Consider the following 17,325-nt stretch of genomic DNA (forward strand, 5'->3'; position numbering starts at 1 on the left):
TCCTTGGGACCGTCTGCTTGGACAAGGTCACAAAATCTTATTGGCCCTTTGAAAGAACTTGCTAAATGTTGTGAAATTCCAAAATAATGAACTGGTTTAACTGAGAAAATCAGATTTCCCTCTTGTATCACAAACACTTTTTGCCAAAGTGGGGGGAGAATTTACAGATTTGCTTGTGATATAAAAGTAACTTATATGATGATTTGTGTTTATGAAAATTATGAAATTATACCTGGAAGTAGCCAGTGCTTTTCTGGATTTAGAGTGAACTATCATACAGTCACTATTTATGTGAAATTCTAGTATGTAATTATTTTCTTAATTTCTAATGCTTGATTTTTAAACCAGGATGAGTTTAAACTCAAAAAAAGAAAAAAAAAGAAGAAAAAGATATTGAATGAATTTTTTTGAAAGGCCTGATAAACTTTTTATTATTAATTGTTACTGCAACAACATGAGAGAAATAATAATTATCTAGCCTTAAGCTGTGATTAGTCAAACTTGCTATTTGAGGTAAAATCTCTATGGACTGGAATTTGATATTGTTCTGAGTTTTGAATTTCGGTAAAAATGTCTGAATTATTGTCATAATAAATGATTGTCATAGATCACCATTCATGGGAAATGCCATGAGGTGTTCAAATGGAGTGTGATCCAATAACTGCTACAGGTGGGAAAATTGAAAGGATGAACTTTCATTGGTGAATGTAGGATCCTCTTGACTCAGTTATTTCCTTTCTGAACAGGAATGTTTCCCAACTGGTTAATCCTCAGCCTGCCTATGATACCCTGTGAATAATGTGGAACTTTGCTATATGATTGACTGTTCCAAAAAGTTAAAGATGACACATCTGAAATCAAACAGAACTAGGGATGCTTTATTCTGTTACATCTATGTTAAGTCACTCTGTACAGTTAGGCTTGGGCTTGGAGGTACAGTCCTGATGTTGATATCCCTCCTTCTTCCTTTCATAGCAAATCTCTCTAGCCATGGCAGGTAAAAATGTAATTTTTAAAATGTAATGAATCTTGTTGTTGCAATATCCCAGCATCTTTGAATTGCTATAATGGGATGCAAGTAGAAGGTACCTTATTGGGTAGCCTACTTTGATGGTCTTCCCATAGCTCTGCTGCTCATAAGACTAAATTCCATAAGGTCTAAACTGGTTTTCACCACATGAACTAATTACTGGAGGGCCAATTTGATTAGAGTTTGTCAAGTTTTACTAAATTATACTAAGTCCTATCACTGGCAGGCTTTAACTGCATTATGAAGAGAATCTTCATAAATGACCTGAAACTTGGAGATGCTCAAGGAAACACCTCCACAAACCTACTCTGGTCCATGAACAGATGTTTGGGAGATGCACAAGAGGTGCTTGCCAGATACCTGAAAATCATAGCCACTGCCAAATGACTCAACACCTCCTAAAGCTCCAGTCATACTGGATTTCTTTTTTCACCTTATCGTAATTTTGTTTGTTTTATTAGTTTGGTGTGTGTTATCTGTTACCTATTCTGTAAGCTGCTTGTCATTTCTGCTTGGACTGATTTGGGAATTTTTTTTTTTAATTGTGAGACTGTCAGCGGTCTCAGAGAGGGGAATCATGGCTAGTCAAGAAGGCTAAAGCCAGCTCCATCTTATCTGTGGTTCCTGTATCTTGCCTCAACCCTGTTTGTATCACAACCCACCTCCCCCTCCTCCATCTAGCAAGGACAGTCCAATCTATTAGAGCAGGGTTTCAAGAGGTAGCTAACTTGAGCCTTTCCTATTCAATCACAGGATACCACATCCTCTATTCCTTCTCCACAAGTCCCCAACAACAACCTTGCCTAATCTTGAGGTACCCAATCCACCTCTTGCCTAAATTAAAACCTATATAAGCTTTGTCCTTTTGTTCCTCTGTAGAGTCTTGGCCCCTATGGATGGGGCTCTTTTGCTGACAAACTCAATAAACCCATTGGTTTCTAAATTTATGGTATTGGATTTGGGTTATGGTTTGGGGGTTTTGGTTCTGGTTTGTGGTGACACCAACAATTTGACCTACAATACTCACAGCAGTCCTTTAAGGTAGGTGCTGTTATCATCCCCACTTTACAGTTGAGGAACCTGACAGGTTAAGTGACTTACCCAGAATCACACAGCTAGTAAGTGTCTGAGGCTGGATTTGAACTCGGGTCTTCCTGGCCCCAGGTCTAGCTACTGATGGAAACCTAGGTAGGTCTGTGGGCTGAATCTCAGAAGTAGGATGAGTGAAGGTTAATTCAAGTGAATTTTTAATTTTCCTGGTTGGGTTGGTATTTCTTCTGATGAATTCAAACTTTTTTTTCTTTTAAGGGCTCTGGCCAATGAGGCATTATAGCCCTCTATTTTCTCCTTGTCAAGGAGAGGATGACAGCCCTGAACTGCCTTTGGGAATTAACTGAATGCTATGCGTTTGCTTAGGATCTGGTGTGAGCTTAGGAGCTGAGCTGAATGAGATCTAGGGCTTCTAGATAGTTTGGGGTGGGAGGAAAAGAAGGGAGAAATACTAGGTTCCTCTTGGCCTTAGGACCCCAATCTGATGCCACCCTCACCTGCTCTATGTATTATTCCATTTGATATTCCCAACAACCCTGGGAAGTAGGTGCTATCCTTATCTTCATTTTACAAATGAGTAAACTGAGGCTGAGAGAGGTTAAGTGACTTGCCCAGGGTCACACAGCTAATAACTCAATCATAATTCGAGCTCAGATTTTCAAAACTCCAGGCTGTGCACTCTTTTTGATACCTTGTGGCAAATTCGGGCAGACTTAAGTTTTCTCATCTGTCCTGCTCAGACATTTGTTCAGCAGCCGATTTCCCATAGTGATTTTCCATGTTGCCTCACCCATCCTGCCCTCACTGTCTCATTTGTTTCTTCCAAAAGGCCCTGTGGGATGGGTGGGCATAGCTTCTGGTACAGAGAGATGGCTCTGAGGAGAGGCTTGAGCTTCTTGTCATTCCAAAACCAGCCTAGCGAACCTTGAGAGCTCCTCACTCTCAGACTCAGCCCAGGATGGGACCTCCCAGAGCCAATGCTATGATCCTATGATTTAACTTGTCACTCTTCATGATTTACAGATGAGGGAATTGAGGACCAAGAAAAGTGAAGTGACTTCCCCAAAGTTGGAGACAAATTGGGTCTCTGAGACCCAAACCCCCTAATTAGTGCTCATTGCCTCCTCTCACAATATCCAGTCCTTATTCCTGTATATATATTCCCCCAGCAGAATGTAAAATCCCTGAGGGCAAGGGGACTTTTTTTGCCCTTTATCCCAGTGTCTGGCACACCCTAAGTAGACTCTTAGCTGCTTACTGGGTGAGGCATACAGGATGAGCGAACAAGTCACTTGCTCTAACATCAAACTGGTAGTAAGTTTGACAGAAGAAGCCTTGCTTGGTATTTTCAGGCCCATCGCTGTTGTTGCTACGATATAAAACCAGAGGATGCTGTAGGAAGCAGTCTGGTTTTTATGAGTCTGTCCAAGTTTGGCAGAAACCAGGTTTTAAGGAAGCAGATGGTGTTGAGAACAGAAGTAAAAATCTTTTCAGAACTTGCGGTGGGGGAGGGGAAGAGTTGCATTTAGAGCAGAGGATCAAATTAAGACCTCGAAGGGACCTTCGCTATCAAATCCAACCCCTTTCATTTTTACAGATGAGGAAACTGAGGCAGAGAGAACTTAAGTGACTCATCCAGGGGTCGTAACACTGGTAAGGCAGAATTTGAACTCAGGTCTTTCTGACTCTAAGTCCAGCCTTCTGCAGGGAGGGATGGGGAACTCAGGGGTATTAAAAACAGCCTTAAGAGCAGTGGTATGGAGACAGTTCCAACTTGCAGCTGTTTCTGTACTACTGTTTTGTTTTGTTTTTTTAGCTGTGGAAACCGTGGGCAACTTAGACTCCCATTCTCCATCTGTAAAATGGGGAGAATATTTGTACTATCCCTTCTTCTCTGGGTTTCTATGAAAATGGAAGCAGAGTGCTTTGGAAACACAGTGGGTGTGGGATTGTAGGCCTGGGGCCACTTAAACCTCTCAGATAACCCTGTGTCCTAATCTGTGAAATGACTCCAACCCTAAACTCCATAGGTAGGTACTGAGAAAAGCGCTTTTCGAATACAGTACTGAAATGTTAAGGAAATGGGGGATGTTATTACCCTACCATGGGACACCCCTCTTTCTTTCTTTCTTTCCTGGGGAGTGAGGGACAGTTCAACTAAGGAAGGCGTGAGAGAGGAGGAGCCAGGCCAGGCCAGGAGGAATAAGAAAGGGCAGAGGAGCCAGGGTCCTCAAGCCCCTGCCTCACCGGGCTTCTCCCAGAACCTCTTTTGCTAGGGAGGGTTTTGGTTCTGACGCAGCTTGGTAGGCAATGTGGTTTAGGAGAAATGGAGTGGGTCTGGGAAGCTAGCTTTCACTTTTAACTTTGTTGTTTCCTCGCCCCAGGCGTTTTCACACACTTCTGGAATGACCTCTTCACTTATGACTCAGGATCCGCCCCGCGAAGTCTCCGCCCCCCTTTCCCCGCCTCCCCCAAGGCGTCTGTCCATTTTCAAATTATCTTGTACCTAACTAATAACAATAGCTAGCACTTCTATAGCTGAAGTTAAGTGTTGTTATTATCCTCATTTTACAGAAAAAGAAATTGAAGCAGGCAGAGGTGGTGGCTTATCCAGGGTCACTTAACCTAGTAAGGGACCGAGGGGAAATTCAAAGGCAGGTCTTCCTGACCCCTAGACCATCGCTCTACTGGTCCCTGTTACAACCTATTTATTTTTTTTTACATAATGTTGTAGCGGAATAAGCACTTTAAAGGCAGAAACTGGTTTCCCTTTTTTCATTTGTTTATGCAGCCCAGCACCTCGCTCTTGTTAGGCGCTTAATTGAATGATTGTGGTCACTTTACGTCTAAGGATCTTAGTTTACTCATCTGTAGAATGGGGTTGCTCAGTCACGAGGGAGAGACTGGGGATACATTAAGAAATGAAAAAAAAAATGTAAGAACAAAAAAAAATCAATTCCAAAAAATTGGCCCTATGAGTGAGTTCTACTTCCACTACCCCTCCCCCATCACTTCTCCTCCTCCAAGTAGGTAGTTAGGAAATGGCAGCTAGGGACAGAATGGGGGCTTTTCCCTAGCCGGATTGGAAGTAATCCTGTGAGTTTTTTTTTAAACCCCCAGAATCTAGGTCCATTAAAGCCGAGAGTGAGGGCGGAAGAACCCCAACCAGCTCTTCCGAAGGATCTGGGGCGGTGAAACCTCCCTGCCCCTGGGGTGCAGACCGATCCACCCCATAGCTGCCGAGCTACTTGGACCAGGCCAAAAGCTAATTGACTTATCCAAGCATCTCCCCGGGCTTAAAAGTAGGTGGCTCCGAGGTTCCAACCTCCTCCCACTTCCAGCCTGGGTAGCTCTGGAGGCCGAGGGAGCCACTCCGGAGGGCTGCAGGATTAGAAGACCTGGACACCCCACTTCCGGCGGGTATGACTGTCTTAGGCCGAATACGGAATTTTCTCTGTTCTCCATCCCGCAGAGTTGGGAGCTTCCCCTCGCAGTGTTCGGAACTCCTTGTTGAGTCTCGACCCATTTAGAGCTTTCCCTCAACTCAGCGTTTGAAATGACTGTCACTCACCCCAGCGTCACCCCTCATCCCTGTTCTAAATTCCTCTCTTCTTCCCCGCTTCATTCCATCCCTCCCTCTTCCTCCTCGGAGTTTTTAGCTCCGCACCCTTTCCTTCCCTGGTAGAGCAGGAATTCCCATTCCTCCAGGGTTGGAGTTTAGGAGTTCTCCCATTCCTGGGGTCCAGGAGGACCCTTCCTGGCTCTGCCTGCCTGGGGCATGCAGTTTGCTCTGAGTACCCATAGGAGAGCGATGCCTCCCCTACCTCTTTATGCCCTGAAACGGATCTGGCTCCTGGAGAAGTCCCAATCAGTCCCCTCCTGTGGCTGGGAGAAAAGGGAAAATCTTCATGCCACTCAAACGTCTGAGGGAGGGGCCGGGCCGGACTCTGAACGCGTCGCTAAAAGTTTCCATGACCCATCTGGTTGTCCAGCTTCCGCATCCAGCCTCCACGGCGGGAGCCGCTGGTGTGCTGCGCCTTGTCTAGCGGGACTGAGACTAGAATCTTCATTCCGGGGCAGCTAGCGGCCCCCAGGTCCTGGGAAATTCTTTGGCTCCTTCTATCTGGCTTCTCTGTATGTTCCAGCCTAAGCACTCTGGCACTCAGAACTTCTAAGGAAAGGTAAGGGGAGGGTGATGCTGCGGAGTCCAGTGGGGGCAGGGAAGTCCACCATTTCCTGGGTGACCTTGGCCCAGGACCCCACGTGGATCCACAGTCTCTTTCCCTTGTGGTAGTAGCTGATCAATTCCTCACTCTGGCAAGCAAGAGTTGGGAGGAAAAAGGAAAGGGTAGGAGGTTGGAATTAAGTACCTATTAGGACAGATATTACTGCCTCCACAACCTTAGTCACAGATCTAGGCGTCACACAGCTCTGCGGATTACTGAGCAAAGGTTAAATTACTCTCCCAGACGTTCCTTTACCTTAGGAGTTTTTTTAATCTATTTTGGTAACTGTATTTCAATAGAATTGGTTTCCTTTGGAATCCTCTGTATTTTAATCTTCTGCATTTAAAATCGTTGTTCTGAAAAGGTGCTCATAGGTTTTCCTCAGATTGCCCAAGGGACCCATGACCCCAAACACCAAAAAAGTTAAGAACTCCTGTCAGTTTGTTCGGCCACAGCTGACTCTTCATGACCCCATTTGGGGTTTTCTTGGCAGAGATGCTGGAGTGATTTGCCATTTTTTTTACAGCTCCTTTTACAGAAGAGGAAACTGAGGCAAACAGGGTGAAGTGAATCGCCCAGGGTCACATAGCAAGTGTCTGAAGCCAGATTTGAACTCAGGAAGATAAATCTGACAGTTTACACCTTACCTTTTCCAGTATTCTTTCCTACAATCTCTCAGCCAAACTTAATAGTTCTCTCTGTGCTCCAGACATTTCCTGAGCTTTGCTACCTTGATGGCTTTGCTCACCCTGTACCCTATGCTTGAAATGTCTTCCCCACCCTCCTCCCCGGATCCCCACCCCTTTACACCTTGAATTCCTAACCATGCTCTTAACAGCCCAACCCAAATGCTACCTTTTTCCTTTGTTCAGTTTTGTTTACAAAGGTACTTGAGTGCTAGGACAATCATATCTCTGACTTCGTATTACTAAAATATTTCTGATCAATAATTTTCACTTCATTATTTTTAAAAAACCAAATCAGTTTTATTATTATTTTATCAAAATGCCTGCTAAAATCTATAGGGCCTTTTGCTTTGTACATAAGGAGAAGGAAGATAGCAAATACCTGTTTTCTCTTCAGTCTTTACCTAGGGAAGAGAGAACAGGGATATACTGGAGAGATTTTCAGTTTACAAAACTGGCAATTTATTGGTTATTGGGAGTGGTGTAAGTGAGAGTTAAGGATCAAATACAAGTTATAAACCTGGGTGGCTAGAATTTATATTTTATTCTAAAAATGCTAAAAAGCCACTGAAGAAGCTTCTTGAGCAGAGAATTGACAAGGTCAGATCTGCTCACTATTAAGTGCTTGGTGAATTGAATTGGGGACAGAGAGAGACCTACCAGGTCTTAACTAAACTCTCTATTTGCTCCAGCTCTTAGTAATGAAATCTGTTGCTGTTTGCTGGTGCTGGACACGAGATGGGGGAAAAACCAGTTTGGTCTTTGACATTATGATGGATGAATTGGTAATTTATGAAGTTATGAACTGGGGGCAGGCTTGCCCAGTTTTTGGGGCACTCTCCAGGAAAGACCCTGATTGGCAGCCAGAAATAGGACAGCAGTCACACTTCAATGAAGGCCAATAGTACAGAAAATACAGAGACAAGCAGCAAAAAGGATACAGAGGTGGATGGCAGTGTGAGGACAGGGGATGGGATGGTGAAGGAAGGCAGGCAATGTGGGGAAGAGGTTGGGAAGGGGGAGAGGTAGAAAGTATCACTCCCATAACCATATTAGAGTTGGAAGCACTAGGCAGCATGGACCCAATGGAGCTGGAAGAGGGTTGAAGTCTCATTTTTATAGGATCTTTTGTTTTTGTTTTTGAAACAGACCAACTCTTATCTGTGCCACCTTGGGGCTAGTTCATTAACATCCAAATCATCTCAAAGTTTTGATAAAACTTCAAAGTTAACATATCCACATCATCTCAAATTTATCATCAACTTTTGATGCTCTGCTAATCTGGAGTGTTTTGAACCAGAACCTCCATTTGCCCTCCATTCAGAGGGGAGAGGGGCTCAGAAGATGTTGAGTATCAAAAGCTGAGTCAGTCTGTATGGTGTGATGAGATGTAAGGAGATCAGTTTATCTTGAGGAAGCCATGGCATTCACGGAGCACAACCAAGCAGAGCTTCTCATGAGACGTGTGGGGGATGTGTTGGCTCTCTTTAAATATTTGCAGGGCTTTTGGTGAAAGATGGATTAGACTCATTTTGCTTGCCCCAGAGGACACAACTGGGAATGATGCATGGGAACTGCTGGGAGACAGATTTGGATTACTGTAGGGTAACATCCTAACAGTCAGAGTGGTCCAAAGGAGGTGTGGGCTGCCTCGTGAAGTAGTGAGTGGCCCATGATTGGAGGTCTCCAAGCATTGGCTGGATGATGCACTTGTCAGATAAATTGTTGAAGGGATTCTTGTTCAAATGTGGGTGGGACTGGATTGGCCGGGAGCTCCCTTCTCATCCTTCCATTCTGTAGTGTTCTGATTTGCCCACTTGAGTCACTGGGGGCCATCGGGGCAGCTACTACTACTCACAGATTGTTGTTTTTCCTTCATTCTGGAAGAAGACTAATGACGTCAGGGGGGTGACGTCTTGACTTGCAAGCAAATTGGATTTAAGATCACATTGCTAATAAGAGTCAGGGCTGGGGTGGGAACCCAGGTCACCTATGTTCAAGAGCAGGGATCTGTCTATAAGACTCCAAAGCTTGTCTTGATGATAGGAAGAGAAAGAGCCAGATTTTTCCCATGTTAGCTATTATGTTCCTGCTCCAGGACCCTATATTTACACATTCCTCACACCAGCTCTGTGGAAGGCAGGGAGGGAGGAGGAAGAAGGAGCAGCCCCAGTGCCTGTCCTCAGGGAGTTTTCAGTCTAGTTAGGAGGACAGATTTACATGCTGAGAACAATTATGTGCCGATCTGTGGTATGGATGCTAAGTTCAATAAGAACTCAGAGAAGGGAGAGAAAGATAGTATAGTATAGAGCTCTGGGACTTGGAGCGAAGACCTGAAGTCAAATCCTGATTCAACTGCTTCTTATCTATGTCACCCTGGGCATTTTTCTTCTATGGGCCTCAGTTTCTTCATCTGAAACATGAAGGCATTTGACCAGATGATCTATAAGCTTCCTTCTGGCTCTAATTCCTATGAATCCCAGCTCTTATACTCACTAGTATGGGACCTTAGATAAATCACTTTCCCTTTTTGAACCTCAGTGTCCTCATCTGTAAATTGTGGATAATCCTCTTCCTAGCACTCACCTCACAGGGTTGTTGTGAGGAGAGCTTGTTGTAAATCTCAAATGCCCTTTGAAGTAGGAGGCATTGTTATCGGGAAGGGCTGTGATAGTCAGAGAAGGCTTCTTGGAGGAATGCTGCTAGGATTTGAAAGAAAGAAAAATGATTGAATTATTACACTGAATGCTATGGATACAAATAGAAAAACAAGCTAGTCTCTGCTCACAAGCTACATTCTAAAGTGAGCTTGACACATATAGGAGGTTTCACCTTCAAGTCACATGGAGAGGTCCCATGGTGTTTGGGATACGGACACAAAGCACACATTAATGCAGCATCTTTAATATTTCTACTGATACTCCTGTCCATTTCCAACACTGAGTCATTTGAAGGAGTGCGATGGCAAGAATTTGATTTTTGGAGGCAGGGGCTCTCTGCCCAAAGAAGCCGCTGCCAGGTTGCATCTCCATAGGGGTTGCTCCCTGGGATTATGGCTGCTGGGGTTGGGCTGGAAGCAGAGGCACTAGTGTTGGAAGCCATAGTTATTCCTAAGGTTCTTGGGGCCAACATCCTGGACTACCTCTTCTGGGGCATGTCTGAGGGGAGAAGTGGTGGTTGAAATGGGGGTGGTAGTATCACTCTCCTGGCACATCCCTCAGGGTGCCTTGCTACCATAGCTAGGCTGGCTCACCTGAGAAGTAGAGGAAAGGGAATGTTATGCAGTGGGGGTAGGGGTGGGAAGGAAGAACATGAGTAAAACACTAACTCTGCTTCCATTCTGTTTGCTGCAGATACAGTTGAAATGCCTGAAGGCAGGATTTTGGAGGCCTGAAGTACTGGGGTCAGAACCAGAGGACCCTCTCCTTCTCAGGCAGACAGAGCAGAACATGCCATGTCTACCCTTTCTCCAGGTGGCCAAAGATGGCAGAGGACGCCCCAAGCTTGAAGGGAGCTTTTGACATCTTACACCAAGCTGGGCAGGACAAACTCCTTTACCTCAAACATAAGTTGAAGGCCCCTAGGCCAGGCTCCAAAGCCAGCAGCTTCCTACACACCATGGTCCTCCTGACTCTGGGGCAGGAGACAGAGGCTAGGATCATCTTGGACTCACTGAGAGGAGATAAGGTGGCACTCTCTGTGGCTAGAACTTGGGAGGGGACAGGGCCTCTCCTGAACCAGGAAGACCTTTTGTCATGTGAAGAGCAGGCAGACATCCGATTGGCTGTTGCCCGCATTTACCAGTTACTAGTAGAAGAAAAGCTATGTGAGGCTTCATCCCGGAACCAAGCCTACCAAGCCGCCATTCAGGCCCTCAGCCTGTGTCATGATGCTCGGTTGGACAGCATCCTGGCTGAGGCCCAGTCCCAGTGTGGCCAGGATATCCATGGGGCTGAGAGTTTCCAGATGCTCAGGTCAGATGTGAGCTGCCTTCCAGTGTCCTCAGCCCCAGCCTGTAGGGTCAGTAGTCACCCCTGGCCCATCAAGGCCAGGTCAGATTTTCTGGCAACTGAGTCACTTCCCTTATCCTTACGTTCTACCGGTAGTCCCGCCTCTTTTGCCAGCAACCTGCAGATCAGTCAGTCTCCCACTTTGCCTTTCCTCACCCACCAGCCTCAGAAAAGGAGCCCCAGAGGCCCCAGTAAATTGTGTGAGGACCCTCCAACCAATTCCACACAGGATCCTGAACCACAGGCCAGGCAGGAACCAGAGGAGATGAGCTGGCCTTGTTCAGACCCAGCCGCCTCACTCCCTGTACAGCTAAACAGCTCGGCCTCAGTGGTTTCTGATTCTCGGGTTCCCAGCTCCTCCACCCCCCCATCTCCTACAACCCCAGTGGCCCCTGAGACCAGCACACATTCTCCTGTGGAATGTTTTAAAGCACTTTCTGACCCCACATCTCTACAGCCAGCCTCAGTGAAGCCTGCAGAAACTCTTGTCTCCAAAGACAGTTTTAGGGTGCTTCCAGAATTGCCTCCCATGTCAGTCCCTCCTGCTGGAGAAGGGAAGGCCACCCCACTCCCTGTGCAAGAGAGTGATTTTCCAAAGAAGACCACAAGTCCAAGACCTCCCATCTCTACCCAGGATCCTTCTCCATCTCCGTGGTCTTCACTGCCCTCAGGACCCGAGCTGGACACAGGACAGCGTTTCTTCAGCTTTGTGATCCTCCACGCCCAGGAGGATGAAGATATTGCCCTTCGAGTCCGGGATACCCTAGAGAGCCTGGGCGTACCAGATGGCACCACATTCTGTGAGGAATTTCAGGTCCCTGGCCGTTTCGAGCTACGGTGCTTGCAAGACGCCATTGACAACTCCGCCTTTACGGTGCTACTGCTCACAAAACACTTTGATTGCCGCATGAGCCTCCACCAGGTGCATGTGGCGCTAATGAACTCCCTCACGAGGAGTGAGAAGGAGAACTCCGTCATCCCCTTCTTTCCCCGGGAGAGCACACTGAAATCTGCCAAGGTCTCCCCACTGCTGAAAGGCCTGGTAAGCCTGGATGAGAGTTCTCCTGTCTTCTCCAAGAAAGTCAGTAGCACCTTCAACCCTCGGAGGCTACAAGCCCAGAGGGAAGTGTGGAAGAAACAACAGGAAATCCGGGCCATCCAGGAGCAGACTCAGCAGATGGCAGAGGACAGGGAGAGGGTCTCCCAGAAGGAGAGTGCCCTCTCCGACTTAGCATATCACTATAGCCTTCTGCAACAGCAGTTACAGAATCTCACCTTGGCTTTCCCAAATCAAGCATCCTTTGCTCAAGGCTACAGGATGCCAATGCCACATCCTTGGGCATGTAGTTTCCCCCCTCAGTTCACCACTGCTCCTTCAGCTTTCCAGCCCAATCATTTGATCCCACCTATGTCTTTTCCCCCTGGCCCCATTTCAAACCCCCAGCTGGACCCTCAGGGTGCCGGGGCCCAGCCTCTTATCATCCATAATGCTCATATGGTACAATTGGGTCTCAATAACTACATGTGGGGCCGGAGGGAAGGGCAGGGCCCCAATGAAGAGGAGAGAACTGAGGGAGAGTGAGAAGACCCAGGTAAGGTCCAGAGCCCTTGCTCCACTGTTCAGCAGGACCCTGCTGCCACCGCTGGTCTGAGGAACCAGGAGAACAAGCATGGGCCAGTGCTAGAGAAATGTCCACAGCTAGGATCACAAATTTAGAACTGAAAGGCATCTGAGAAGCCCTTCAGTCCAACACCCTCATTTTACAGATTAGAAAACTGAAGTCCAGAAAAGATGGGTGACTTCCCTGACGTCACACAACTAGTAATGGCTAGAATTGAGAATTTCATCATCTCAAGGATGGCATGTAGGGCTAAGAGTGGAAGAAAGCATCGCCATCATCCCTGTTCGTTGCCTGGTCTCCCTCAAGGGACATGGAGCATTAAAGAAAGCCACAGAATTGTGCAAGTAGAGAGATGCAGCATTTTCCTTTTTTGGTACTGTTGTCCCATTTCTTTCCAGGGTCTGGAAAGGAGCCTTGGTTGAAAGCTTCCAGCTCAATATCCCCTCGCTGCTCAGAACATCATCAAGGAAGCAACATCTGATAGTGATCTTCTGTCTGGGACCCTCTTCTCCTTTCCCTGATTCTCCACTTAGACTCTACCACTTGTGAAGTGGGTGCTAGGCAAGTTGGTCTTCCTCTGGTTGGGTCTTCTGGGTTTGAGATTTAATGTATTTGAATGTATTGGAGGGGAGGGAAGGTCATTACCACCACCATCAAAAGACACAAATGGATGCCTACTTTGTGCATAGAACTAGGCACTGGAACTGGGTTGTTTTTGTTTTTGTTTTGGGGGAGGTTTGGATAGATTTCAGGGGCTCCATAAACTTGGATGGGAAAAAATGACATGTTTATTTTCGCTACCTTCCAACTTAAATGTAGCATTTCCTTCCATTGTGAATTCAGGCAACAGACGCTATTCTGAAAAGGAATCCACAGACTTCACCAGACAGCCTAAGGGATCTGTGACATAGAAAAAAGGTTATGAACCCCTAGACTAGATGGAGGGGAGATGAGGGGAACAGACAGAGTCATATATATGTATATGTATACACACACACACACACACACACACACATGTCTTCACCTATATTAATCTCATCTTCCCAGCTGATTGTGTCATCTCTCTCTCTTTCTCTGTGTGTGTGTGTGTGTGTGTGTGTGTGTATATATATATAAATGGAAGATGAGATGAATATAGCTGAAGACATACTTACTACCTGTAGGTCTCTTCACAGAAAGAATTTGATTTTGTCCAATCCCCTTTCAAAGATCTCAGAAGAGGAGAAGGCACCTTCTCTTCCCAAGGCAGCCTTTTACACTTTTAGATGGTTTCAGTGGCTGGGAAGTTTCTCCTTACATTAAGCTGATGCTTAGCTCTCCGTTCATCCACCTGGTTTAGATTTCTGGGGCCAAAGAGAACAATGCCTCTTCTCCCTGACAGCCCCTCAAATACTTAAAACACATTTTAACGGTAGATGACAACTGCCACACACTACATATCCCTCCTCGAGACCCCCTTGCCCCCCCCCAAGTCTGCAGGCTAAGCGTTACTGATTTCCTCATCTTATCCTCAAAGGGCCCTCACAATCATGGCTGCCCTCCTGCACATTCTCCAGTTTGCTAATATCCTTTCTAAAATGTGCCTCTGAGTACAGAACCCCTGTTTTAGGCTGTACTCTTGACTCTCCCTGACTTTATCATGCCATAGAAACCTCTTCATCCTGGCAGCTTACACTGGCCCTAGACTTCCCACATTGGAAGTACCCCCTGCCCCTGCCTCCTCTCCTTCTGATGTGTTGGCCCAGGCCAACCATGTCCTCATTCCTCTGTACATTATACTCCTGACTCTCCAGACTTTCTCTCTAACATGGCCCTAGGCTTCGTACTTACATCTGTCTCCCTCTTTTCTTGCTTTTCAGTTTCCTTTCATGGGTTGTCTTCCCCCATCAGAATGTAAACTTTTTTTTTCCCCTGAGGCAGTCGGGGTTAAGTAACTTGCCCCGGGTCACACAGCTAGTGAGTTATCATGTATCTGAGGCCGGATTTAAACTCCTGACTCCATGGCTGGTGCTCTATCCACTGTGTCACCTAGCTGCCCCAGAATGTAAAGTTTTTGAGGATAGAGTCTGTCTTTCTGTTTGAACTTATATCCCCAACACTTAGCACAGTCTCTGGCATGCAATAGATGCTTAATAAATGCTTGTTGAGTTCCTGACTGGGGAGGAGTACAGTTAGTACCATCACGAGATCACAGGAAGGTTTTGGGGCACTATCATATCAGAGCTAACTCACTAAGCTTACAAGTCAGTAAAACCCCAGACCTTTTATCAGATGAACTAGCCATGCCTCCCCCCATGTTATATTTGTGAAGCTGATTTTTTTTTTTTAAGAAAGCCCAAGTATAGGAGAGCTTATAGAGCTTGGGTAGTAGAAAGAGCTCTGGTTTTAGAGAATCTGGGTTCAAATTCCACCTCTGCCAATTACTAATAGTAAGTAGGGCAAGCCTCTTAACTTTTTCTGTCGGGTCTCTGTTCCTCATCCGTAAAATGGGTATTTAAAAGGCCCAGGGTAAGAACATATTCCTGGGGCACTCCACTGAGCATTACCTCTTTTTTCAGCTGCCATAAAATCATTAATGATTCTCTTTGGGTCCAACCATTCAAGCAGAACTGAATCCACATAAATGTATAATTGTAAAATCCACATTGTTCTATCAGGCAAGAAAATTATTCCTGTTTAATATGTAAGTTGGACTTGAGGTCTCTTCCAATTTTGAGAGTCTAAGATTCTGTGAAAAGCACATGGGCATCTTTCTGCCCTTGGGTTCATAATGAACTAGGAAGCCACAACTTACTATAGTACTAAAAGGATCAATAGTTTTGGCAGGGTAGGCACTCTCCATGGATAGATACAAATTCCAGCCATGCTTCACTTAACCTTACAAATAGTTTCCATAGCTGCTGCAGGTGAAAAAAAAAATGGACCCAATGTCCAACCCTGTGGTGATGGACTTTTCCACATTCAGCCAGGCTGGTCTTCTGGTGACAATCCTATTGCCCAACCAATCCTTACAGTCCTTACAAAAAGGCCTTGGAACTGGCCAGGGCTGGTCAACACTCTGGGCAGAGCCTTTGTGATGCTAAGGGTACCATGATGTACCAATGAAGAAATGGAAGAAGGCTTTAGTAGAACTTGACATAGTGTTGACAAATACTCATTTCCTTCCATGTTGGTGGTTGGGGGCGATGGATGGTTGAACTGAAGGTTGAATCAGCTCTTCTGTAATAAATATTTATTGAATAATTCCTTGTATCATTCAGTGTTCCTGTCCTCTAAATGTGAACTAAAAAAGGGGGGAACCCAACTTCTGAAGCAGGGAAGGGTGTCCAAGGAGTAGGCCCAGGCTCAGGCATAAGCTAGGTGAACTGCCCATGGCAGGCTAGCAAGAAAGGGCTCAGTTTTGGCTGAAGAATGTTTTGGGTTTTTTTGTTTGTTTTTGGTTTTGTTTTGCTTTGTTTTATATTGGAGATGGGAGGGACAAAGAAGGAAGGAGAAAGGCCTTTTGAATATAAGACATGGAATCATGACACTTGGCTTCAAATCCCAACACTTATAACATATTATCCCAGTGGGTCAATCATTTAACTTATCTGTCATTTAACTTGTAAAACTGGGTTGGAGGAGGTATGATAATCCCAGTAACCACCCACATCAAAGGGATGTTTTGGGTGAAGTCACTTAATAAACCTTAAGGTACTATATAAATGTGAGTTGTTAGTGTTCATAAGTAGTACCAACTTGCATAAAATGGTTTATGTAGATTAGTTATTAGTTGTAGATCAATTAATTATTAGTTGTTAATCAAGCATTTACTGTGTCAAGCACTCTTAGGTGCTAGGAATACAAATAAAAAATTGAAACAACCTTTAGACTGCTAACATTCTCTTAGAGGAGGCAACCAAAAAAATGTGTATATATGTATATCCACAACATATATAACATGTATACAACATACACACACACACACACACACACATAGAATTAAGGATGAAATAAACACAAAATAGAGAGGGAAGATACAAGCAATTGGGATCCAGAAAGGTTTCAGGTACCATGAAATGTGGCCATGGAATGTGGGATGGGCTCAGATGTTCTGGAGCTTCTGCCAATTGGAAGAAAGGCCCCACCTACTGAAAATCCTCACTCTCCAGCCAGAGAGGCCACATCTACCGGTATCCTCACCTGAGAGAGTTGAGGAAATTGGAGTGGGGAATTCAGCCTCCTGTTATATATTCCTAACAATCAGAGCTCTTCCAAAGTGGAATGGGTGACTTTGGGAGGTAGTGAGTTTCCTGTTAGTAGAAGTCTTTAAGCAAAGCCTAGATAAGTATTTATCAGGGATGTGGTGTGTATGTGTGTGTGTGTGTATGTGTACGCGTGTGTGTGCGCACAAGCATGTGTGTGCCTTGTAAAGGTACACGTTGGATGTCTTAAGAGGTCTCTTTCAACCATGGGTGGTATGACATGAATAGTGCTGGGAAGGTCCCTTTCTCCATAATATTTCCCCCTACCAGCCTATTGCTGATATCTGACATTCATCTCCAAGACATCATTCCTTTGTGGTTAAACATTGCATTTTTTGAGGTAGTGGAGCCAAGGTGGAGGAGTAAAAGCAGTGACTTGCTTGAGCTCTCCCCCAAACCCCTCCAAATACCTATAAAAAATGACTCTAAACAAATTCTGAAGCAGCAGAACCCACAA

General features: G+C 45.4%; 1 protein-coding gene across 4 annotated transcripts; it reads left to right on the forward strand.

The window, feature by feature from the left end:
* The first annotated feature begins 5,055 nt into the window (after positions 1-5,055).
* Positions 5,056-12,971, forward strand: TICAM1 (toll like receptor adaptor molecule 1). Of its 4 annotated transcripts, none has more exons than XM_027850981.1 (2): positions 5,056-5,500; positions 10,346-12,971. In XM_027850981.1, the coding sequence occupies exon 2, from the start codon at positions 10,476-10,478 to the stop codon at positions 12,582-12,584; it is 2,109 nt and encodes a 702-aa protein (XP_027706782.1). In that variant the 5' UTR covers positions 5,056-5,500; positions 10,346-10,475; the 3' UTR covers positions 12,585-12,971. The 4 variants fall into 4 exon arrangements, with proteins under 4 accessions (XP_027706782.1, XP_027706785.1, XP_027706781.1 ...); XM_027850984.1 differs by having other exon boundaries at positions 10,352-12,971; XM_027850980.1 differs by lacking the exon at positions 5,056-5,500 and adding an exon at positions 6,084-6,261.
* The last annotated feature ends 4,354 nt before the right edge of the window (positions 12,972-17,325 follow it).

Source organism: Vombatus ursinus, unplaced genomic scaffold, assembly GCF_900497805.2.
Source record: "Vombatus ursinus unplaced genomic scaffold, bare-nosed wombat genome assembly UNPS02009173.1, whole genome shotgun sequence".
In the NCBI taxonomy this organism is placed as follows: domain Eukaryota; kingdom Metazoa; phylum Chordata; class Mammalia; order Diprotodontia; family Vombatidae; genus Vombatus; species Vombatus ursinus.